Consider the following 27758-nt stretch of genomic DNA (forward strand, 5'->3'; position numbering starts at 1 on the left):
CATGATAAATATAATTATACATTACACATGATAACTATAATTATACATTATACATGATAAGTATAATTATACATTATACATGATAACCATAATTATACATTATGCATGATAAATATAATTATACATTATACATGATAAATATAATTATACATTATACATGATAACTATAATTATACATTATACATGATAACTATAATTATACATTATACACGATAACTATAATTATACATGATAAGTATAATTATACATTATGCATGATAACTATAATTATACATTATACACGATAATTATAATTATACATTATGTATGATAAATATAATTACACATTATACATGATAACTATAATTACACATTATACATGATAACTATAATTATACATTATGTATGATAACTATAATTATACATTATACATGATAACTATAATTACACATTATACATGATAACTATAATTATACATTATACATGATAACTATAATTACACATTATACACGATAATTATAATTATACATTATGTATGATAAATATAATTACACATTATACATGATAACTATAATTACACATTATACATGATAACTATAATTATACATTATGTATGATAAATATAATTACACATTATACATGATAACTATAATTACACATTATACATGATAACTATAATTATACATTATGCATGATAACTATAATTATACATTATACACGATAATTATAATTACACATTATACATAATAACTATAATTACACATTATACATGATAACTATAATTATACATTATGCATGATAACTATAATTATACATTATACATGATAACTATAATTACACATTATACATGGTAACTATAATTATACATTATACATGATAACTATAATTACACATTATACATGATAACTATAATTATACATTATACATGATAACTATAAATAATTATCGAGTAAACACTTTATTTCTTACATAGCTCAGTTTCGCACCATGGTTGAGCTTTGGAACTAGGAAGCCAGATTCAAGTCCGTTTACTACCATAAAATATTATCCGCATTTTAAACTGGGAGTGTATTATATCAGTGAGAGTCGGTTCTATAACATAAGAGTCCTCCGCTTGTACAGCGATAAGTCTACGGACTTACAACGCTAAAATCAGGGGCTCAATTCCCATCAGTGGACTCAGCAGATAGCCCAATGTGGCTTTGCTGTAAGTGATGAGTAGCAGAGTGTTGCTTACTAGCTCTTTTCCCTCTGGTCAGTAGTTCCAAGATAGATACAACGACAGATAGCATTAGTATCTTTGCCATAAATGTTATACAAAATACAGTTTGAAAACATGTTACTGAATATCTGAATAGAGTATCAATTGTGAAAAAAAGGTGTCAAAATTTCATATTTCCTGCTCAAAATTCGGCTCTTCAATCAGGTTTAACATCTTATAATTTGCTAAAGTGCTTTAAACAAAAAAGAATAAAAATCCATTGCCCAAGTTTAGCGCTATGGCATTTGTTTGGTAAGGCCCGGCATGACCAGGTGGGTTAAGGCGTTCGACTCGTAATCTAAAGATCGCGGGTTCGAATCCCCGTCGCACCAAACATGCTCGACTTTTCAGCCAATGTTGGCGGTGGGTGGTGATGACTAGCTGCCTTCCCTCTAGTCTTACACTGCTAAATTAGGGACGGCTAGCGCAGATAGCCCTCGAGTAGCTTTGCGCGAAATTCAAAAAAACAAACACGCTTTCGTTTGGTTAATTGATTTTAAAATGACCTGGTTAATAATAACATAATAATCTGTAAATTATAATCATATGATTTATGAAGATACTTCTATTGTCTTATGGATTAACTCATTTTTATCGCACTCCAGTTTTTATTCTTATTTTTCACAAGCGTTGTTTGTTTTAATTTTAAAGGAAGCTTTCGTAATGGAGTGTCTGTGCTGTGTCCACCAATGGGTCAAAGTCCTGTTGCTAAAGTTTAGGGAAATAAATAGCTACAGTTATGCAAAAGTTCCACATCTGAAATATTTTATTTAAACACAAACACTTTTTTTATTCTATAACTGGTTTAAATTTTTTTCTTCGTAAAATGACGTTTTGTATTTGTATAATTGTATTTTCAATGAATTTTTCCTTTTTACAAACATTATTTGATGTAGAACATTTCGGCCATATTGGTCTCTTTAATATTAAAAGTTTAAAGAACAAGTAAGTTATTAACGTATTATTAACCAATCATAAGGGTAAAAAATTGTACTGATAATTAAATAAAATTGGATATAAGTCACATTTTCTTTCTTTCTATATGTCAATAATTACCCACAAATCATTGAAGATTTGGCGCGAGATGCTTGCGCATGTTCCATGTTGAAATTCGCTTGGCTTTGTTACGATAAGCCGGTGAAGTAATATTGTTTAGTGTTAAGTTACATTGGTAATAACTAAGTTTTGAAAGTTAAACAAAACAAAATTATCAGTTTTAATCTTTTATTTAAAGGCTAGCCAGCATGACGGATAAAGATGCAGGTAAGAGAGAAACATTTACATTCATTATTCACAACTTAAAAAGATAAACTGTGAATCATTTTTAGGCCTACTTGTTTCTGTCTTCCGAGTTTTTAAGAAGCAGAGGGTTTGTAATAAGCGGGCTTGTAATATCAGTATTAGTAGCAACATTGCTAGGCCTAATAATGTATGTATGATGGATATACCAAATTTCAATCTGTGGACGTACTTGTATTTTACGGCCCTAGACGCTGTTAAGTTTCTTAGATTTATTCATGATGTAGTATTTATAATATAGTAATCTAATCTCATTAAAACTTTCGGTGATGTAGATCAAACCATGTAATTTTTAAGAGTATTTAGAAAATAAATTAATTTTGATTATTATTCTTACTGTTAGTGTTAAATTTGATAAAGTTGTATTGAATAATGAAGATGTATATTGGCTTATATTTTATAGTTTGTTTTAAATAGTTAAAATTCACACAACACTGGATTCCACATTTTAGTAGATTTACACTGAAATTTAAATTGTATATATAGTAATTAATGAGAAACAATAATTGTACCTGTACATTTATCATTCTTGTAATGCAACCATATTATTGGATCAATGCTAATAAATGTGAGTGTTATCACGTTATTGCTTTGCCTTCTAACCTGAGAGATATTGCATGAAACTTGTGGCAAGACAAGATAAAATGTAATCCTAATAAACATCATGTTAAAATTGTACATATATTGATAAATGTAATGAAACTGTCAACTATTGCATGCACTTCACATCTTTACCACTTAAAGAAAAGATTTCATATTAATGATTGACAGATGTTATGACAAAGCAAACTGTTGCCAAAGTGATTTATCATTTAGTATTTCCAGTTCATTTTTTGACATGATGTTTGGATTTGGACATACATATGTGTGTGTATATAGAAATTTATATATGTATTGATTGATGAAATATGGACCACACAGTTGATTGTATGGCTTTGTTTTTCAAATTTAATAAATAAAAATATTTATTGACAGTGTTCATGTTTTGTGTGTGATTACAAATGAAAAATGCTTCAGGATGGCCAAATAACCAAAACAACTTGGGCTAACATAGAACATGGAAAAAGCTATTGGTCAAACCTCAACTTGCCGACACCATGTTTTTGTTCTAATGTTTGGCTATTCCTTTCTGCAAAATGGCAAAGTTAAGTTTTAACTAATGGGGATTTGGTTTCCTTGAAATAAACTGATTGTAATAGTTCTACAGACACTTTATTTGTTGTTTTGTGTACGATAAATTTTGTAATAAGTGAATTATTTGGACTATCACCATATTTAGTGTTTTTAATGTGCAAGTATTGTGTTTATGAGTGATTTGAATATTCACAACTGCAATTTTGTGTTCACCGGGGACTACACTTTTCAAAGACATTTTACTATTTATACTTAATCGTACTTTGAATCTCAAATTGTTGGCTTTAAATGTTTTGTATGGATTTTACTAGCTTAGTATTATAAAGTATAATAACAGTTGTTTTAAATTTTTATTTAGATTTATTGGTCTTGCAGTCAGTAATTCATAGAGCAGTGTTGATACTAATTTTTAATATATGCTAAAGTTTAATCCTAACTAAACTGATGTGAAAAAAGAACAAAACTTATTGTTAATTTATCTATTGAATAGAAGCCATAATTAATAAAGGCTCAACTAATGTTATGCCTAAGACAAATAGACTCAAAGATTTTGGTATCTGTAATTGTAATTCTTGAGTATTGTTTTAGAAATCCTATATTTAAAATGCTGTTGAAAAAAGATACTGACTTTAATGCTGGTCTCTGATAGGGTAAATAAAATGCCAATACAGTTATAATTGCTGTACTTTATTTGCTCTTGGTTTTGACATAAGTTTAATAATTTTGATTAGTAATAATCTGTATACATATGTATAATGTGCCTGTATGTTACAAAATACTAGTCTACTAAAATACAACCAGGGCAAGGTCGCCTTGTAAAGACTGAAGGTCAATTTTATATTATTGAATATGTTAACATCAGCCCACATGTACTGCACCATTGTAACTTGTGTATTGTTTTCCAGGAATGACTGAATGGACAGTATAATAAAATAAATATTTGTATAACTATATTATTTTGAGATTTAAGTTATTTACTCTAAACATTTGTTTTTGTTTTATACTCTAGTCATTCTATAACAAAAAGTCATAATTTATATTTAATTTTATATGGTTGTAAGATTATTCAAATTAACTGAATTTATAACAGAAATTTGTCTGTGAAAATAATTTTCCTTAAATGTTGTTAAAATTATCTGGATATTATAAGGATTTTGTACGTGAAATTTGAAATTTTTCTGGTGCATAAAAGTATTTTTAATCTTAAAATGAAAATTACTTTGCATGTTGTGAATAGGCAATGTACAAAAAGAAAAAAATACATTGGGAAACATTGGTCAATAAACCATAAGACAGACAAAAGTAACTGTCATACTTTGTATTTACTTGAGTAAACTTTCAAATTGTAATTCAGGATGGCTGTTATGGATAGTAACACTAATAAAGCAGGGAAACGTTAACCTGAAGATGACCTGAGAAGGTTGAAACATTCTCTGCTTTATTAATAAATGTTAATATCCATACCATCTGTCTTCAGATACATTTTTACAACAAATTGTAATGTGTTTTTGTAAATAAACATACCATTCTTCATTAGTAAATAAATATGCTTTATTTGAAATATTCCTGTATGTTGATCTAAATATGTAGCAATTTTGTAAAATAATTTAAACAGATATAGAGAAGGTTTGATGTATCATGATGCAAATTATAGCTGGTGTATTACATCATAAACTTCATGTCACTTCTACTTGCATGCATGTAATATACTGTTGGGATGTGTATGTGGGAATTTCTGAGCCTGTTAGGAAAGCACACACACACTTATTTTATTAGGATACCTTATTGGAATGTATGAGAGCATATATATTTTCCTTTACACTTACAACATTCATTTGGTAAAAAATCAAACATTCCTATCTCAAGATACAGTATGTGATGTATTGACAGATATTATATTAGATACATGGTGTAGTTGTGTTGTTACAAATTAGTTTTTTCGTTGTTCTGACTAACTTTTAAAGTATTTGATTCATTAAATGTTTTTATTCTGAAATGCAAAATATCAGGTTTCAAGTTTTGACATTAATTTCCATCTTCAAAACTAATAATAAAAAAACAACAAAATCCTGAACATCAGATAATGTTTTTTTCCAAACCTGATTTGTAAGTGAGTGAAATAAAATAATTACAGTTCTGTTGTTTAATTGTGTTCATGCTGTATTGTTCATTGAAAGTTCGTGGTACATATAGGTTGAGACAGCTGCTGTGTCACATCAGTTATTTAGTTTTGTTCATGCTTTAATGTTCGTTGAAAGTTCATGGTACGTATAGACTGAGACAGCTGCTGTGTCACGTCACAGTTTAATTTTGTTTGTGCTTTAATGTTTGTGGTACATATAGGTTGAGACAGCTGCTGTGTCACGTCACAGTTTAATTTTCTTTGTGCTTTAATGTTTGTGGTACATATAGGCTGAAACAGCTGCTGTGTACATCACAGTTGGATATGATTGATCTAGTATGTATGAGATATGACATCATATTTTCCCTTTCTTTGAATTATTGGTTCATGTAATTATTAATTTAGTTTTTCTCACTGATTTGATTGCCTGACTTGCTCTGGGAACAAGATTAGCTTGCTGGTTTATCAGTTCTTGTAATTGACAGTAAAATTATTTTAAATAGATAACAAATAATCAGTTATGAAATACAAAGAAATAGGGTCATGTTGGTCCCTGTAAATGACTTACTGATATTTATACAGTGCCAAGACTACTATGTTGTATTCTAGCTGGTGTGATAAACCTTGGTACGGTGAGAATAATTCATAGGCACTGTATATGGCAGGTGCAGTGTGGTTGACAGATTATAATCTTTTGTTTCACTGTTAGGCTATTGAAATTAATACAATTTGAATGTTCAATAAATTTTATCTCATACTTTTGTTCAGCAATGACTCAAAATGACCTTACATTATAGCTGCTACAGTTTATAACACTTGATGAAGAGAAACCAACTTGAAATAAAGATATATCTCGGAACAGCTGAAGTGAGTATTAACTTTTACTGATAAAACAGAGAACAACGTTTTGACCTGAAGATGACCTAAGAAGGTCGAAACGTTATTTTCTGCTTTATTAGTAAAAATATTAATACCCATACCAGCTATTCTGAAACACACAGTTTGTAACACAGGGACTTGTAGGATGAATGTGTGTTGTATTACATCTAATCAGTGTTTATTGTTACGTGGGCTAAGGTGATATTCACATTTTAATTAGAAAAGACGAAAATATCATTCTAACAGGTCATGTAAGTGTACAAAGCTTTTGGTAAGTGCACCTCTTAACATAGCAGACAATTACCAAAACTGTGCAAGGATGTGTATAAAAACGAACATTGATGTATGTTTAGGGCTGTTTTGTCTTTAAGATTTTGTTACATTTGAACTGGTAATCTGGTTTGTTATTATTTTCTGTTTATGTTTCATTTCTCTCATGAATAGTAAGTATGCTTCTTAAGTGTATTGCCATATATTAGTGTTTTAGAATGAAGGTGGATCTGACAGATTTAGGTATATCTTTGTGTTTTGTGTTATTGCAGTGGTTAAAATTTGATTTCTTCCTTCACATTAAGACCATTGTGTGGTCACTTGTTAGATGTTTGGTTGGGCAGGGCTGTTTTGATCCATTTAGGTTAGTATTTTTTATATTTGTAATGCAGTATAACTAGTATTTTCTGATATGTCTTTGGTCTCCACTATACTACACAAGTCTAAACAATTTGTAATTTATGTTTCTCTATTTATTTATTTTTTGTGTGTTAAATATTTCTCTGTTTCTATATGTAAAGTTGCAATCTCAATACTTATGGTAATTTCAGCCAGTCTAGTATTCTCCATAAGCCATCTTGTGGTCAGTATAGGCCTACTTTTGTATACAAATATAAAACTTTAAAATTGTTATAAACCAAACTGAACTTCTTTTCTGAAACACATTTGTGGTTACAACATGGTTTATAGAATTAACAAAAGGAACTGGGTGATAAAATCTCAATGTTGTAGTTTCTTTAAACCTTCATATGAAATAATCTATTTCCATCTGACCCTAAAGAAGCTGGTCTAATAACATTAACCTTTTTATTGTATTAATCACTTTCTACGAAATTCTTCATTTCAGTTTATAGTTCTCTATAGATATGAAAGTGTGCATGAATACTATGTGCTTGTTTCTAAACTGTAAACTTGTGGCTTATGCATAAAACTAGTTTTATAGAATAACTTGCTAATACATTGTTGGGGTCATTAATAAACTACATTCAGCTGACCAATTATTCCTCTTAAATGTGTAGAAGAAACATTATTTTCATGTAATATAATTAATCATCCAATTCTTGTGTAAGATGATTTTTAGTAACTTAAGATAAATGTTTGAGATCTAGTATTATAAAAACATTTTAGCATAAGTGGTCTGAATGCCACTGTTCTTTTAAAATTAACAGAACAGAATCAGGTATTTATTACACGTATGATTTATTCAAAAGAAAATTATGATTTCATTGAAGTTAGAAAGTTCCTGTACAAATGTAATTACACATTTTCACTTATCATACAAGATCAGGACATGCATTGTTACGAATATCCAGAACTTTTTATGAAGTAGCTTGATATAGGCCTAATGCTATTTGATGGAGTAAAATCATGCATACTGCTGTATTTGTAAGAACATTCCACAGACAGTCTCACTAACTCTCTTTGAACTAGCAAACATTACTTGTTAACAAAAGTTTTCACCTTGAAAAATACTTTTCAACAAACTTACTTGCTTCTTTGAGTTTTCAAAGTTTGTATAAAACTGACAGGTGTGTTCAAAATGCAATACTCATCATACTAAATTCAACCATTGCTAAATACAAAGTATACTACACTACCAAATTTTCAGTAATATTGTGCAAAGCAAACTTTTGGTTAGTAGTGCAAATTTTTATCAACAACTATTATGCTACTGTTAATTTTCATGTTTGTTGGAATGGCACAATAAGCTGCTTTTTTCATTGTTATACTTAAGTAGCTGTCTAATACTGACGTGGAGATAGACAATCTGATTTATTATAGTGGTGTATACATGTACAACTGGTAATCTTCTTGTGGCTATTTAGATTTTCAGGCTACAAACTGTTAACTTTTAAATGGTGATTGTAGAATATGGAATCCAGGATAAAGAGGTATTTAACACATTTCTTGATAGTTTTGCTAGTGTATGTATTTTGAAAAAGGTATCAGGCTTCACTCTGGTTATTAGGTTTATATTCTACCAATTGTGTGAAATTTATAAGGAAAAATATTGATTCAATTTTACAATTAAACCATTTCTGAATAAAGCTATATTCTGTGATATCACCAATCCTTTTAATAAGAAAACAAACCTCTTTAGTCAACAGAAACTAAATTAAGAAATTGACAAATATTATTCCAATTTTGGTTTTTATACTTTCAATGCACAGACTAACAACAAATTAAGTTTACTATTGTTGCTAAGCAACATGATGTAAAAGTCATTGTTGGGATGCATTGTTACCAAATTGCCACAGCTTTTCTGTATGTTAGAAGTTGTTAATCTAACTGATACAGGGGTAGAAATATCCTACATTTTCAGCAGGACACATGTCCTGCTGGACAGTGAAACTTGCCAGACATTTGAAATTTTAGCAGGACACCTCAAAATTGTCACAGGACATTACCGAAAACAAGAAATCATGTAGAGACAATTATTATATAAAACAATCATTTTATTTATGGCACTGAAACATTATTTCAAAGCAAGTGGCAACAAGCCTTGTATCCATTAAAAATGACACATCAATCAACCTGGTAGATTTAGTCATCCAGCACTAAGACATCAGCTGATGTAGACTCAGTATCTCTATTGTCTCTACGTGTGCGAGTTCCATGTGGACTCACAAATCGTCTGGTTTTTTTTTTTACTGTCCTTTCACCAGTATTCTACAGGCTTGCAAGATCACAGGTCTCATTCGTAGCTAATTTTATTGTCATCAAGTCATTAAGAGAATCATTTATTAGTTTGGACTGCCAGTCATCTTTAATAACTGCCATCTGGGAAAATCCATGTTCTGGTTCAGCAGATGACTCAGAAATCACCTGCATGAGGCATACCAAGGCCAACACTGTTGATTTAGGGAAATGTTTATCATCCTCAACAGTAATTTGACTTAACATGTGGGCACATAATCCACTTGCACTACTAGCCAGGGACTCATCTGATTTGGTAAATCTTGTGGCTTTGAGCAGTGTCTCGTGTAAGTCAACTTGGCAAATGTCAGCTGCAATGTTGAAACCCTTAGCTTCTAGCAGAGCACCAAAGTGGTCCAATAGTGTCTGGAGTTCATTATGGCCATAAAATGACAATGCTTCCTTGCTTTTAGCTTGGTTCAAAAATTTGAAAGGCACCAATAAAATCCTTATCAGCTTCTTCAAATCTCTCATTCAGATATGTGACAATTTTATCTATGAAGATGGTAGTTTCTTCAGCCACGGATTGAGCAGCTGTCTCTTTTGTGGCACGTTTGAGCCTCTGGCCCTTGTCTGACCACTAATAGCAATCACGTTTCCTCTTAAGTAACCACTTGCCAGTTTGTTCATATGTTGTGAGCTCTTTTTAACAATTTTCTGGGATCTCTCAACATGATTCAAATTGCCCAGCTTCTCTTTGCAAACAGCAAGTTTGTTGGAAAAATGTTCACAATAGCAGAATTGTCTTGCATTTTGAGACAAAGAGATGTCAAAACAGGCAGAACTACCAAGAGTATGTCCATGTACAGGATGAATTTAAGGCTTGTCAAAGTACTCTATAATCCTGCAGCTTTCTCTCCATGTTCCCCTTTGTTATGCAGCTTTACTTGATACAAATGCTTCACTAAAGCTGGCCAGTTATGAGAAACTGACTCCAGTGTGCTCTTTGTAGGCCACTCAATGGGTTCCTGTCCCTTTTGTTGGCTTTCTAACAACAATGTTGTTGGCTTTATCAGCTTCTTTGAGGCCAGCCCAATTCTGTGGCAAATTGTCATAGAACTTCTATAGGTTTTCTAAAAAGGTTTGAATACTATCAAGGTAAGGAATGTCCTCAATGCTCTTCTAATTCCAAGTTCCAATCTGTGACTTACACAGTGGATCCCTATCAAATAAGGTTTATGTGCCTTCAATCCATTGACAAGTCCTTCATTTGTGCCAAAATTGACAGCTGCCCCATCAGCTGTCAGACACAGTTGATTCAAGCCAGTCGGGAAACTTGCCATATATGGACAATGCTGCAAGTACAAAAAATTAGTACCCAATATTAGTTACTTTCTATATTAAAAAAAAAAAAATGTAAATTTGTACTTTGGAAAATTCAGTTGCTCAGTTATCTATTACTCTAGTTGTGCTTGGTTAAGCTTCAATTCTGTCAGTGGTAAATACATGGTTCTTCTTGGTTTAAATCAATTGAAAAATCCTCGAGTTTTCACTGATATATATATTAATAATGGAATGACTATGTAAACCTGAATTAAAAGACAAATGTACATGAAATATTGGCCATTTTAATTTTTCTTAATTAGGAATTCGGGATAAATCCAGAAAATTCTCATCCCAGGTAATTAAGAAACCTTTACCTGAACTAAGTGCCTGTAGCAAGTGTTCAGAATCAGCCTTCTCAACTGACTGCAGATACAGGAAGTGGGTTACTGGTTAACAGTCACTGTCTAAGTATCTTACATAGACTATCTCCTGCTCAATGTTGGCAGTGTCTGTTGAGCCATCAGTCATAATGCCAAAGAATAATGAGGTGTGCAGACGAGATCTGACATTAATTTTAATTGTTTCTGCAATATACTTCGTAAAGATAACTGCTTGTTTGTCATTGGCATAATGTTCTGTTAAGTTCATACCAAAGTTGTGCTCCTGCAGCAACAGAAGCTCTTGAAAATCGCTGAATGGTTGGGCATTCAAAGCCATATAAAGGGCAGTCCTGAACAGCACAAGCAAACGATCTTTCTCAGTCTGGTTAAGTTTGCTCAATTCTTTCATTATGGGAGTTAAATCAGGTGTTTCTTTTGCTGTCTTAGCTTGACAACTTAGACTGTGGGCACAACTGTTTTCATGCTCCTTAACAGCACTTGTTCTCAGGTTGGAAGATCCTATTATGAAGGCGTTCTTCTGCCTTCCACTACTTTGGTCATATTCCTGACAAATTGAGGAAAACATCAGTCTGGTAGCGTTATTATGCTTAGCCATGGTCAGCCTCTATTCCATTCATCCTGGAAACAACGAGTAGGCTTAGTGCCAGTACTAGCAGTAAGTTTTTGCTTTAACATTTGGGCTTGGGTCAACAAGCTCAGGTTTTTTCACTTGGGGTTCCATAGTGTTGTCTTCTGATTCATTAGTCTTACTCGTGAAGCCAAACTGAAATAGATCATGAGACTTTCTCATTTTTTTACTATCAGATGCCATGGTCAGATCGTCATGAATGTTTGGCAGTCACGTGACTATCCTGGATGGCATAGATAAGATGACCTAAAATGTGCATTTTGTCAGCGTTCACAACTGTTTTTTTTAATTTGCTTTTTTTTTGTCTCAAATTAAATCTTAAAATTTGCAAGTTATTTTCCACTCATTATAGAATGTACTTTTAAGCAAAATCTTTAGGCTTTGCATACACAGCTTTTGCCTCACTTATTTTTGAGGTGACAATGTATTTGTGTCCAATATGTTAGGAATATGACCACTGGTCACGATGTCTGGTGATAGATGGGAAAGTGCCAGTCAAACTTGATTTTTAACAGACATGTCCAGCTTTAAATAGAAAATTTCTAACCCTGCTGATAAACTACAGGGTATATTATGGGGTGGTCGTACTTGCGTCATCATTTTTGACAGGTTATACATTATTAACAATAAATGTATGTCTGTTTGATTTCTATATGTAATACAAGGAACTACTTTCTATGTGACATTTTGCTTGTTTGCCTTAGATATATATGCATGTATGTGGGTAAGTAATAATACCCATGTGCACACCCTCAGGGTTCACTTATTATAGGTGCAAAATTTCAAGTTTGTGAGTTCTTTTCTATTGGAACTATGTTGGTCATACACATGCAGACGCATCCTTTTATTGTTGCAGATTATCAGTTTTATGCAGAGTGCTTTGTGTCTTTATCATCCATCTTCATACTACATTCCTGTTAAACAGGATTACTGGCAGAAATAGCAAAAGCATTTTAATTGTTTTATCAAGTTGCTAAATTAAACCCAGTATATCATTTCTTTCTATACCTCTCTTTGTTCGTGTTGTTTAGTAAATAAAAGCTGTAGTTTAACCTGGCTTACGTTTTTAATGAGAGATGGTTTTAAATTTCAAACAAACTTATTCTATCAATTATTTATGGTTTTTGCCTATACTCTCAGAATTACCAGTAATATTTTACATTCCTGAGAGAGAAGCTCATTTATGTAGAAATTTAACAATCCAGAAACTCTGTTTTTATTCCAAAAAAGTTTCTTAATGGGGAGTTCCATACCAGGGTGACATGACACCTTAAAAATAAATTTCATGACAGCTTAAAACAAATGGGTGATCTTGACAGAGAAGATTCTGAAGGCTATTCAAATGAAAGTTATAACACTAAACAACAAAGTATTTGCTTCTGGAGAAAACTCAAGGGATATGTGGTTATTTGGTGGTGTTGATTAAAAACATATTTAACATTTCTCACTTCTAGATTCTGAGATATTGTAATATCTGTGTTTTATCAGCACTATGTGAAATACTATGCAGTCAATATGGTAGATTTATGTTTTGAAGTTAGGGTTACTTAGTTTAATGGATGAAAGGCATGTACTTCAGTAAATTTAAACATTCATTGAATTATGTTGGAATCGGTCACAATGAGAACAAAATATTGTCTTCCTTTGTCATACCCTCACTAACAGTGAGAACAAAATATTGTCTTCCTTTAGTCATACCCTCACTAACAGTGAGAACAAAATATTGTCTTCCTTTAGTCATACCCTCACTAACAGTGAGAACAAAATATTGTCTTCCTTTAGTCATACCCTCACTAACAGTGAGAACAAAATATTGTCTTCCTTTAGTCATACCCTCACTAACAGTGAGAACAAAATATTGTCTTCCTTTAGTCATACCCTCACTAACAGTGAGAACAAAATATTGTCTTCCTTTAGTCATACCCTCACTAACAGTGAGAACAAAATATTGTCTTCCTTTAGTCATACCCTCACTAACAGTGAGAACAAAATATTGTCTTCCTTTAGTCATACCCTCACTAACAGTGAGAACAAAATATTGTCTTCCTTTAGTCATACCCTCACTAACAGTGAGAACAAAATATTGTCTTCCTTTAGTCATACCCTCACTAACAGTGAGAACAAAATATTGTCTTCCTTTAGTCATACCCTCACTAACAGTGAGAACAAAATATTGTCTTCCTTTAGTCATACCCTCACTAACAGTGAGAACAAAATATTGTCTTCCTTTAGTCATACCCTCACTAACAGTGAGAACAAAATATTGTCTTCCTTTAGTCATACCCTCACTAACAGTGAGAACAAAATATTGTCTTCCTTTAGTCATACCCTCACTAACAGTGAGAACAAAATATTGTCTTCCTTTAGTCATACCCTCACTAACAGTGAGAACAAAATATTGTCTTCCTTTAGTCATACCCTCACTAACAGTGAGAACAAAATATTGTCTTCCTTTAGTCATACCCTCACTAACAGTGAGAACAAAATATTGTCTTCCTTTAGTCATACCCTCACTAACAGTGAGAACAAAATATTGTCTTCCTTTAGTCATACCCTCACTAACAGTGAGAACAAAATATTGTCTTCCTTTAGTCATACCCTCACTAACAGTGAGAACAAAATATTGTCTTCCTTTAGTCATACCCTCACTAACAGTGAGAACAAAATATTGTCTTCCTTTAGTCATACCCTCACTAACAGTGAGAACAAAATATTGTCTTCCTTTAGTCATACCCTCACTAACAGTGAGAACAAAATATTGTCTTCCTTTAGTCATACCCTCACTAACAGTGAGAACAAAAGTCTTCCTTTAGTCATACCCTCACTAACAGTGAGAACAAGTCTTCCTTTAGTCATACCCTCACTAACAGTGAGAACAAAATATTGTCTTCCTTTAGTCATACCCTCACTAACAGTGAGAACAAAATATTGTCTTCCTTTAGTCATACCCTCACTAACAGTGAGAACAAAAGTCTTCCTTTAGTCATACCCTCACTAACAGGTGAGAACAAAAGTCTTCCTTTAGTCATACCCTCACTAACGGTGAGAACAAAAGTCTTCCTTTAGTCATACCCTCACTAACAGTGAGAACAAAAGTCTTCCTTTAGTCATACCCTCACTAACAGTGAGAACAAAAGTCTTCCTTTAGTCATACCCTCACTAACAGTGAGAACAAAAGTCTTCCTTTAGTCATACCCTCACTAACAGTGAGAACAAAAGTCTTCCTTTAGTCATACCCTCACTAACAGTGAGAACAAAAGTCTTCCTTCTGTCATACCCTCACTAACAGTGAGAACAAGTCTTCCTTTTGTCATACCCTCACTAACAGTGAGAACAAGTCTTCCTTTAGTCATACCCTCACTAACAGTGAGAACAAAATATTGTCTTCCTTTAGTCATACCCTCACTAACAGTGAGAACAAAATATTGTCTTCCTTTAGTCATACCCTCACTAACAGTGAGAACAAAAGTCTTCCTTTAGTCATACCCTCACTAACAGTGAGAACAAAATATTGTCTTCCTTTTGTCATACCCTCACTTTAATTAAATTGCACAAAAACATTTTATTTTATGTAAACCTTTTCAACTTTAGTTCTGTAAACAAGCATCCTTTTATTTCCAGGAAATTATTTAATGCTGGCTGTTTCCAGCTCAATGAAGTCCAAAAATGTAAAAATTGGACAGTTTTCACTACATTTTTGTCAAATAAGTACAATTTCAAAAGGAAAAGTGTTTCACGTGTGTGTTATACAGTTCTCACATCTGACTTGACACTGGCTTGGTAATAAGAGAGCAAGTATGCCATTTACAGTTGCCATAATAACTAACTTATTTTGGAACTCATAGAAGTCAAACAGATATTTTGTAACACAAGATAATACCATGATGAAAGATTTGAACATAGTCTGAATGTATTTCCAGTGTCCAGTCTTGTAATATTCTGTGCTTTCTTAAACTGATATCGCTATATGTTGTTCTTGAACATTCTCAAGTGGAATTTTTGATAAACAGTTTATTGAAGAACAAGTAATTTTCACACTGTACAAGAATATAGTGAATAAGTCTATCATAACTAGAGGTAATCGCGAACGTTTATAGAACCAACGTTGTCAAAACACTGAAACAGTAGCAGGGAAAACATGTTTTCTTATTGCCTGATATAATCAGCCACTAGATATCTTCAAGTATTAAAGTGCATTCTTGGTGATAATACTTTACATTAAATGGAAACTATAAATTTGTTTCTCACTTCAGTGGAGGACAAAACACTTTAACATTTTGTTCTCTAATTGATTATAGAATGGAAAACTTGCTGTTTTTGTTTTTAATGAACTCAACTGTTGTATTCCATACATGGCTTGCTGTAGATGCACAATGAATTGATAATTGTGTGTGTTCTTATAGCAAAGCCATATTTGGGTTATTTGCTGAGTCCACTAAGAATTGAGTTAGCTTTGTTTGAAATGATTTTATTCAACGTTAGTGACTGCTTAGTGTAAACTTAAGTTACTATTAATTCATTTTTCTAGTAAATATTGTTTGTTAATATAGGAGCATCATTATTTATAAATCTGAGAATAACATATTTATGGTTGCTACAGATCTTTTTGTATGTGTAACATGTTATCAAGCTTTGTTCGTTTATTAGTTTTGTGCGACATATCAACACGCTGAAACCAATTTCAAGATCAAAACATAATAATTTATTTTATAATATAGTACAGTGGTTTTTTAACTGTTTGATGGATTCATCAGGAACTTTTGTTTCTTATTAGTGGAGGAAAGAGTTATTAATGAAGAATATAAAATCTGGAAGAAGAATACACCATTTCTTTATGATCTAGTAATGACCCATGCTTTAGAATGGCCAAGTCTGACTGCCCAGTGGCTTCCAGATGTTACCAGGTAATTTGATAAAATCGCTAAATATTCATTGTGGTCTTAGAATATTGTTAAGTTTTGTATTTGTATGTATGGTAAAGTTCAGTCATTCAGTGTGTGGAATGAAAACATTGTTCATATTGGCCTACTTTCAGAAGCATATTAACTGAATTTGTAATAGGCAATTAATATGTATTTTTAATGTTTTTACTTTACCTTTATGAATGATACAAAACGAATAAATAAAAGGTAAGGAAGAAATCGTATGTATTAAATATTTTTATGTTGTAGTGGTTCCATTATAAATGTCTTTTGTAGAAAGGTATTATTTAAATACTTGAAATGACCTGTTTTAAAACTGTTCAGATGTGTAAGTTCTCCTTTCACTTGTTAATTTGATAATTCTTTATAACTAGGCCAGAAGGAAAAGATTACTCAATTCATAGGCTTATCCTTGGAACACATACGTAAGTGTGAAGTGTTTAAGTTAAAATTTGATTTCATAAATATTTTAAAATAACTAACATTGAGATTTTAAGTAAACAAATCAAGTAAAAAAACAGTTAATTATTACACAAGTGACTTTCTTTTTTTTGCAAAATAAATCTTGCCTTTTTCTGAGATTTTTACTGTGTGTTTAATTACATTATTTAAAAATATCTATCAGATTATAAGTAAAATAAAACATTATAAATGGAAAAACTTAGTTTTACATTTTTTATATCACATTTTATAATAGAAATTTATTAATAACTTTTTCTTGAGTCTGTTTAGTAATTGGTGTCAAAATAGTATGTTTTTAACATGTAATTAAAATGTGTAAATACACAGCTCTATTTTAGCTCTTATGCATGTTATTATTAGTCAGCAATGTTAAGTCTCACCATTAGTCTGTTACTAAATATCACCATGTTAAAATGAACAGTATATTTATTTTGTGATTTATTTTTGGAGTATTGTATAAAACAAAATTCGTCCCAGACATTTTTTAAATGATTGTTACTACTGAAGGTATTTCAGTCAAATTTTGAGAGTTCTTTCTTTTTTTTAATTTGATTATACTAATTAAATTAACATTTGAGTTACCATGGTGTTTGTTTTATGTACATAGCTCTCAAAGGAAATATTACAGTTGTTTCAAAAGACCAGTTGCTGTCTGTAAATATCATCCTGTAATAAATAAAGGTGCTTTTAATCATTTTAATGATGTGTATTTGATGTTCTATTAACAGATCAGATGAACAAAACCACCTGCTGATAGCTAGTGTACAACTACCAAGCGAAGATGCTCAATTTGATGCTTCCCACTATGACAGTGAAAAGGGAGGTATGTTAGTGTAATTGACAAAGATGGAAAAAATGGATATGGGGAGCAAGGTATTTGTCAAACCTGGTTTTCAGAGCTTGTGGCTCTGTGAATATGATGGAAAGAAATTTCTATTATAATATTGTACATAGACATTGGTTCAAGTAAAATAGATTTTATATACAGACAATCTGAATTACTTTGACCCATATTGAATGAAGAAAAGCATGTTAACTCAAAAGAAATATTTCTTGAAAATGTTGTAGTATTGTAAGTGAAACCAGTCTCATCCACAAATTCCAGTGGATTGATAAAATTTAGGGAAAGGAACCACTCAGTGACAGAACATACTAAACAAAATCTAAAACAATGCAGTTTACTCTCTAGTGATTATCTTCCTCTTATACAGATATCTCCAGTACAGATAAAGAATGTCTTAAACTTTTACATCACTACAGCATTTCTTAAATACTTGTTTTTACTTTATCACAGAATAAGCATGTTTAAAAAAAAAATTTTTTTGGAAGTGTGGGCCAGTTGTCAATTACAGATTTGGGTTTTTCATTATCACATTTGTCTTGCATTTAAAAAAAAATGTGCAGATATTTAGTTTTGATTAGATTTGCTTATAAATTGAAAAAATCTTTCAAAACTATTTAATGTGAGTGTTATAATTTTAAGTTCAAAATAAATTTTTGATATTAAACTATATTGATGGTTCAGTCCAACCTTACTGCAAATTCAAAGTTATAGTAGGGTTGGTTAGATCAGTATTTTAAGTTCAAACTGAACACTAATTTGTTGATGTTATATTTTACTAATATTCACTCTTAACCATTTAATGTAACCAGCTAATACAAGAACCATTTAACCCTATCCACCCAGGTAATTTTTACTGTGCCTGACAGTTTTAGTATCTCACATTCAAAATGTAATTAAACTACTGTTTTGTTAAGTTGTACCAATTAGAATAGTATAATATCTCAGCTAATAATTCACATTTTAATTGTATATAATTTTTGAGCTATTAATTCTGCAAGGCAGTGTTTTCTAAATTTTCCAGAGTGAGACCACAACATGTTCTCCTAGTGTGTCATCATCTGTATTTTAATCCGTATTTTATCCACCACCCATTGGAAAAGTTAAACTAAATTATTTTCTATAAAATCATCATTGTTCAGATAAATCACATTTATCATAGTATTCAACTGTGTTTGGTTACACAGAAAATCACCTCCCCACACAGACTCATCTGTCACATCCTATCTTTTATAATTTCTTGATAGTTCTCTATATATTACCTATAACCAGTAGAAACTCAAGATATTCATCTGTCAAATGACATGTTATGTTATGAACAGTTAAATATGTTTCACTGATTTCCAACATATTTCCTGTGAGAATGTTAACGATTAGCTTGTAACAGACCTTGTCACAGAGTCAGAAAGCCAGAAAAGTTTTGAGAAGTAAGAGAGTTTATCTGCTTTTTGCATGTTATTAGTCTGTATTGTTTAGAGCATTATTTAAATAACAATTGATCTCAATACTATGAGCAGTGTTAAAAAAAAAAAATTAGGGTTAATTATCCTTAACAACTGAGAGGAAGAAAAATATTTTGTATGTATTTTATTTCATGTTATTAATACTTTAAATGTAAAAATAAGGACATTTAGGTTAAGATTAGATTATATTAAATAAATAATAAAAATACTTCACATTAACTGCTTGTACCGGTTGTAGTTGCTCTTGGGTAATGTACTTTTGTTGCATATTGTGAGTTGCATGCTTCTCCAAGTGATTTACAATAGTTAATCATGGTTCAGATGGATGAAACAATAGAATTTAATAATAAATAAATGTATACTCTCATGACCTTATAGCTAATTAGGGTAAACTAATGTGGTTTCATATTAGGATATGAAGTCATTATATAAATTTAAAAGGTAATATTTTTGTGGTTATGGGGTGGGTTAGATTAACTGATCTCAAGTTAGGTTAAAACAAACTATTTTTACTGGATAAACATTTGAAATGTATTTTAGAGGTCCTATGGATAACACAAAGAAAGTTTGAGATAAGGCAACATTTTTATTTTTAACAAAAATTACTTTGCACATGGACTATTTGAAATAAATAATACATTGATGGACAAATCTTTATTTTATTTGATTAGAAACACTTCACTAAGATTATGATTTTTTGTATGTTAATGACTTGTAATATTAAGTGAAATGCAAAACTTTGTGAAGACACTATATTGAAAGTATGAAATCTAAAATGTTTGAGTACAAAGAGGTTACGTGGTCAGTCATATTGACCAATCTCATATTGAGAGTTAAAAACAGTATTATATAAAAAAATGCCAACATACAACCAATTTTAGGTGGAAACTATTATTAATCCTCTCCTAACAAGCATCCTTTTGAGTGCTTGTTAAAATATTTTAGTGAGTTGCATTCAAAATTTGATGTAACTAATTATGATGGTCTATAAATAAATATTTCTTAATGTATCTTATGAGTTAGGTAATTCAAGAGGACAAAATGAGCTCTACATTTGTCAAATGATTTACAGTTTCTGTTGTGAGAATATTAGACAGTAAAATATAAGTAGAAACAGAGGCATACTGTTGCAAGTTTAAAACTATTTAGGATAAACAAATGTAGTTTTATATTACAATTTAAAGTCATTCCAGAAGGACAAAACAGTAATTTAGATTTATCTCATATTTTTATGGTGGTTATGAGGTTGGTCAATTTGACTTCATATAGAGTTAGAGCAGAGAAGATAACAGGGTAGTTTTACTGGGGAAAAAAATATTTGACATTTATTTAGGAGGTTCTAGAAATTATGGAAAAGGAAATTTGAATATACAGATAAAGAAAAATATTTTTAATCTGAACAAGACAGTTTTGCACTGTAAGCAAAAAATATTGTGATTCCATTTGTGGGGAAATATTTAGTGAACATACTTCATTAAATGTATTTTTTGTCTACAACTTTTAGTAATTACTAAAAGTTTGCAAAATTTTATGAAGATATGCAAAATGTATTAGACGTTATGGAAACTAAAGTTCAATTTTTAATTGAATTTACCAAGCTTATAGCAAGAGAATCAATGTTTTACAGTTCACCAAAGCTCTGTCATATACAAAAGCCTCATTCATTTTTAAAATTTAGTATGTATGTATACTAGCAGATTACTTGTTTGAAGGCCTCTGTAGATAATTTGAACTTTATCAGCAGTGAAGTAAAAAAAAACAGCTATCTCTTAGTTGTAACCACATCTTTGTTATTTTTAGAGTCAATGTTTTTCTGAAATGAACTTGTAGACATTTTTCTTTCATCAGTAACTTTTAGACTTAACTGATTTTTAAAAAGACAAAACCTTGTTGACAAAAATACATTTATACATTTCAACATAACTGGATTGAAACGGTTGAATGCAACAAATGAATGAAAACTTTTAAGTGTCTTCATGGCTGGTGTATTTGATCATGGTAAAAAGTTCACAGATCAAATAAAAGATGATTTAGATATAACTTAAACACCCATTGTATGATTAATGTGATTGAAAATATTCCTGTTTTACACATTGATATCCTAGAAACTACAATGATTACTGAGTTTCTTGTTCGTTGAAGGAAGCTCAAATATGTTCAACTAAACATTTCATAGGTTATTTTTTGCAGTTTTACACAGTTTAGTTTCTTTTTTAAATTCAAAATCTTAATAAATTTTATGTATAATTTGTTTGTTTGTTTTTAGAGTTTGGAGGTTTTGGCTCTGTGAGTGGAAAAATTGAGATCGAAATTAAAATAAATCATGAAGGTGAAGTCAATAGAGCACGTTTCATGCCCCAAAACCCCTGCATCATTGCCACTAAAACGCCATCTAGTGATGTTCTGGTATTTGATTATACAAAACATCCTTCAAAACCAGGTAATTTTACATAATTCAAGCATGTGTTTTGTAAAAACTAAATATTCTTATTCAAAACCAGGTAATTTTACATAATTCAAGCATGTGTTTTGTAAAAACTAAATATTCTTATTCAAAACCAGGTAATTTTACATAATTCAAGCATGTGTTTTGTAAAAACTAAATATTCTTATTCAAAACCAGGTAATTTTACATAATTCAAGCATGTGTTTTGTAGAAACCTAAATATTCTTACACATATGGATGTACACGTAGAACCCAGAAAGTGTGGATAAAACTTGGCTCTTGTAATTTTGTACTTTAAGTTTTTACTATAGAATGTTTAAAAAGTAAAATAGTTTCAACAATTTATTGTGAGCTTGTAAATTTGGTCTCTTGAACTTTTATAAGTTAGCACTTGTTGTTAACAGTAAAATAGTTCAAAAACTGTCCTTAACTGTATGTAAGTAAACATATATTGATTCAATTTACGTACTGAATCCAAAAAGAGGTAAGTAAAAGGTTTATTATATCTTTGTTTCTTACCAGAGTAATACAAAACCTACACCCTACTTGTAGGTTGAATAATCCTTTGACCTATAAACAGACATGTTTAGTTTTTACAGATTATGTACTTGATGTATATTGTTTATGCTTGTAAGACTTTAGTTAAAATGAGTGTTTGTTGTTTTTGCAGATCCAAATGGTAAATGTAATCCAGACCTACGTCTCAGAGGTCATCAGAAAGAAGGGTAATATATGTATAATAGTGAACTTGAAATATTGTTTGTGTTTTACGCAAACCTCTCAATTTTTCAAAATAAATGCCACATTCTTCTCTGACAGATGGTGTTATAACATAACTAAATAATTGTAAAGGGAATCTAAACTTAGAAAGGAATTTAGTTTAACAGAAAAAATAGTTAAATTCAAGCAACCAGAACTTTCATTAAATGAAACAAATAGTCTGACTAATAATCAAATAGTCTGACAAATTACAAAGAATAAAATGTATGATTTTCTTCAGTTGATCTCAAACAAGACATCCTATATGTCAGCAGTTGGCAAATTTTAAATCACTAGTCAACTTTCTTTTTGAGAAAGTTAGTATTGTGTTTGGTCAGTGATATTCCTATAATCCTTAATACTAGAACATGTATTAAAATGTTTGCTTACATACAACAAACAAAATGAACAGTTTGACCAGCTTCAATATTTTTCACTAGAAATTTGTCTTAAAATTCTCTCTATCCACAATTCCCTCCTTCGTTATCCTTCTCTTTTTGGACAGCCAAGAAGTTTCAAATGAATAATGATTGTGCTGTTGGAATGGTGAAGTCAAGTTTTGGGGGGTTAACCAAGTCATTACCATGAGTCACTTGCTGACCTGTGGGTCAGAGGTTGCCAGCCACTGTTGTATGCAAAACTAAATAGTAATTGTTATATGAAGTAATTAGAAATGAAACAAAGCTGTAAGTGATGTTACTTTGTTGTATAGAACATGTTTGAAATAAGGTGAACCACATTTAAAAATTTGATACTGTTATATTAATATTAGCAAATTAAATATTACAAAAAACAATTTGTCATAAATCTTAGTATTCTTAGTTGTAAATTTTAATATTTCCAAAGTAGGTTTACCGATGTGATTTCTAAATCTTGCAATAAACTGAAACTGATAATTCCAGAGCTGGTACAATTTTGGTAATGGTAGGATTTCAGGTGTTCATCTCATTTTTAAAATTATTCATCATAATATTTTCTGTACTATAACAAAACTCCTTTTATTTAATGGTTGACATTTTTAAGGTGCAGAGTTTTTATGATGAATAAATATTTTCTCGTACAAAAATTGTGTTCAGTTGGTTGTACTTTCCAATGGTATGTTAAAGGATATCTAGCAATATTTTAGAGATTGCTAAATAATTCATAACTTGAATGTTTAAGGTATTGTTACTTCTAATTTAAGGTGGACCTTTTTTCACATTTTTCTGAACTGAAAATTAGTGATTGTCTTTAAATTCAAGGCTTTATTTTGTTACCTTTCACTCTTTGAAAGTCTTTGAAACATTATTTTCCTTGTACAAAAAAGGTTTTAAAATATCCTGCATTAACAAACAGATTGGACTACATTTTAAAATGAACTTAGCTTTGAAAGACTTAAACTTGTACAAAACTTCAAATTTGACAATGTCAGCAACTTTAGTGGTGTAGTTGGATACCACTGTAGTCAGTCTGTTGTTCACATGCTATTTGTTGGATATCACTGTACTCAGTCTTTGTCTGTTGTTCACATGCTATTTGTTGGATATCACTGTACTCAGTCTTTGTCTGTTGTTCACGTGTTATTTGTTGGATATCACTGTACTCAGTCTTTGTCTGTTGTTCACGTGCTATTTGTTGGATATCACTGTACTCAGTCTTTGTCTGTTGTTCACGTGCTATTTGTTGGATATCACTGTACTCAGTCTTTGTCTGTTGTTCACGTTGGATATCACTGTACTCATTTTGTTGGATATCACTGTACTCAGTCTTTGTCTGTTGTTCTGTTGTACTCAGTCTTTGTCTGTTGTTCACGTGCTATTTGTTGGATATCACTGTACTCAGTCTTTGTCTGTTGTTCACGTGCTATTTGTTGGATATCACTGTACTCAGTCTTTGTCTGTTGTTCACGCGTGCTATTTGTTGGATATCACTGTACTCAGTCTTTGTCTGTTGTTCACGCGTGCTATTTGTTGGATATCACTGTACTCAGTCTTTGTCTGTTGTTCACGTGCTATTTGTTGGATATCACTGTACTCAGTCTTTGTCTGTTGTTCACGTGCTATTTGTTGGATATCACTGTACTCAGTCTTTGTCTGTTGTTCACGTGCTATTTGTTGGATATCACTGTACTCAGTCTTTGTCTGTTGTTCACGTGCTATTTGTTGGATATCACTGTACTCAGTCTTTGTTACATACAATGCTGACTTTAAAAGAAAAGTTCTTTTGTGCATCAAACAGACTGGAAATCATGTAAAAATTATACAGTGAGTGAAGCAAATGTATGTTGTTAGTGTTGTATGAAAACCAAGTTGTTTTCTAGTAAGAAAACTAGTCATTTTCTGGCCCAATAAAAGGAAGACATCTTGAAAGTGATGCTGCTGTTTTAACGTATTACTGAATAAAGGACTGTCTGTAACAAGAGAAGTCTTAATGTTCATGAAATAGTGGTGTTCCCTCAAGCCTAGTCGTGGCTGGTATTTAAGAAAAGAGAAGGTTTATCATTATGGCAAAGGACAACAATTAGTCAAAAATTGTCATCACATTTTGAAGGTGTCATTCTTTGGTACAATAGTGAAACAAGTGATAATGTTTCAACTTCAAAATGTGAGAGTGAGTCAGAAGAAACATTGGAATAACGTTCTGATTAAATAAAGTAACATTACTGTAATGAAACTCTTTAGTTTCCTATATATTTTGTATATATTTATTACACTTTATTTTAAATACATTAACATTTTCTGATTCATTAATAAACTCTTAAAACATATTTACTCCTTTCTAATTATCAGAATTTTCTGAAAATCCCTTTCTAAACGTGGGGTGTCTTAAACTGAAAGTAATACGGTATTTAGGAAATTTTAAAAATAGAGAAAATTGTTTGAGTCATTTGAAATTAATTACTTTGATTCATGTATTTTTTAACCAAAATTATTTATACTTGAAGTATTTATCATAACATTAACCTGTTGAACATACATTATTTTAGAGTTTGTAGGTTATTCACAACAATCTACATCTAAGTGTATGTTGTAGAAGTAAAGATAAAGCTTTGGTTTTTACACCATACGTATCTTTATGCAATTAATAAAAGAGAAGCTATTATCACAGTTAGATATCTTAATAGCCCTTACTTTAATGTTTTTTTTAAAAATGTTCTGCTAAATTAGTTGTCTTTTTAAACCAAAATTACGTTGTAGTTAGCAATGAATCTCATTAACTACACAAGTTTTACAAGTAAATCTATTTACATAGCTATGGACTTTCGTGGAATGCTAATCTGAATGGTCATCTACTTAGTGCATCAGATGATCATGTAAGTATTTAGTGTTTTTATACAGGTTATTTCAGTTTTGTACCTGCTTCTATGAGTTACAGAAACATATCTGTTTGTCCACACTTTCATGATTTACTTTTGAAAGTTGTTTAACTTTTGTTAAATGACATTAGAACTTGACCTAAGACATTGTTTTTTATGAAATGAAAATAAAGAAATGTTATTGACAGATGTTAATATGTGGCAATGAAACAAATATTCAGGAATAAGAAAAGCTATCTTTGTAATAAACTATTTGATTTTGAAATTTGAAACAGTTTTGTGACATCATTGGCAAAATAAGTGGTTATTTTAACTTCTAAATATTAACTAAAAATCTCTATGTTCTATGAGAATCATTTGTACAACACTGAAAGAAAAATATACCTTTTGAAGGACAATATCAGTCTTGATAATGAATTCTTTGTTAACCTGACTACCTATTTTGTTACTATTAAATGTTTAATACAGTATTTCTCTGTTAACCTGACCACCTGTTTTGTTACTATTAAATGTTTAATACAGTATTTCTCTGTTAACCTGACCACCTGTTTTGTTACTATTAAATGTTTAATACAGTATTTCTCTGATACCACCTCATTAAATGTTTAATACAAACCTGACTACCTGTTTTGTTACTAAAATGTTTAATACAGTATTTCTCTTCTTTACTTGTTTATTTGAAGACTATCTGTTTGTGGGATATCAATTCAACTCCAAAAGAAAACATAGTTGATGCAAAAACTATATTCACGGGACACACGGCTGTCGTTGAGGTGAGTTAACACTTTCCTTTTCAGAATTTGTGAAGCTTCCCCTCCCCTTCATTTTTATTTTGTCATATTGGTCATTATTTTCAATCATAAAGTATTTTGTGTAAAGTCACAACTTGCTTTTTATTTTTATCATATTTCTGTTGCTATGCAAACTTGCCTATACAAGAAGAATACTGTGTGTTTGGTTGGTTAATTATCTTTGAGTCTGTATGTCGCTTTAAGTGTAAATCCAGTTGACAATATTGCATTGTGTGTGAAAACAAATATTTAAATAAAATCATGTCCTCTCACCTATGTTTTCCATTAACTCTTTTGCATCAGGTAAGTCATAGTTCATGTCACAACCTTTTTACATAATTGCATTCTAAGTTAAATTACTTTCTTATCAATGTATATGAATAAACTTGGCTTTAAAGCATATATAATAAATTGTATTTTTATATTAAGTTTCATTCTAACAAAGAACTGTTTAAGAAATAATACCTTCGTCTCCCTAATATAACAACCATGATATTTGCTATCATCATATTTGTTCTGTAATTTATTTACTGCCTCTCTGAGAAATTTATATTTTAATATACATTACTCATTATAATATTATCATTGCTTAGGAAAGCATAATTTTTACAGCCTTCAATATTATTTGGTTTCAGAGCCATAAATTATAAAAAAATTATAAAATTGGACCCCACCTGCTACGTCCTTTTTTTTCACAAACTATCAGTATTTATCTAATGTTTAATACCATAGTATTGATAAAAAGCCAAAGTTTACTTTATCATGGATGGCAGAGCACATATAGCCCATTGTGTAGCTTTGCACTTAACTGTAAACAGTTTTTGTACAGAGAATTGTCTATTT

The 27758-nt window shown here is 30.8% G+C and overlaps 1 protein-coding gene across 1 annotated transcript in view; it reads left to right on the forward strand.

The window, feature by feature from the left end:
• The first annotated feature begins 2305 nt into the window (after positions 1-2305).
• The window catches only part of Caf1-55 (chromatin assembly factor 1 p55 subunit), a 37742-nt gene continuing 12289 nt past the window's right edge, over positions 2306-27758 (forward strand). The window contains exons 1-8 of the mRNA XM_076500870.1: positions 2306-2503; positions 16711-16840; positions 17233-17283; positions 18049-18143; positions 21891-22064; positions 22741-22795; positions 26061-26121; positions 26808-26897. Coding sequence (XP_076356985.1) covers positions 2485-2503; positions 16711-16840; positions 17233-17283; positions 18049-18143; positions 21891-22064; positions 22741-22795; positions 26061-26121; positions 26808-26897 — 675 coding nt within the window. The 5' untranslated portion in view covers positions 2306-2484. The remainder of the gene's footprint in view (positions 2504-16710; positions 16841-17232; positions 17284-18048; positions 18144-21890; positions 22065-22740; positions 22796-26060; positions 26122-26807; positions 26898-27758) is intronic.

This window comes from Tachypleus tridentatus, chromosome 5 (genome assembly GCF_004210375.1).
Source record: "Tachypleus tridentatus isolate NWPU-2018 chromosome 5, ASM421037v1, whole genome shotgun sequence".
In the NCBI taxonomy this organism is placed as follows: Eukaryota; Metazoa; Arthropoda; class Merostomata; order Xiphosura; family Limulidae; genus Tachypleus; species Tachypleus tridentatus.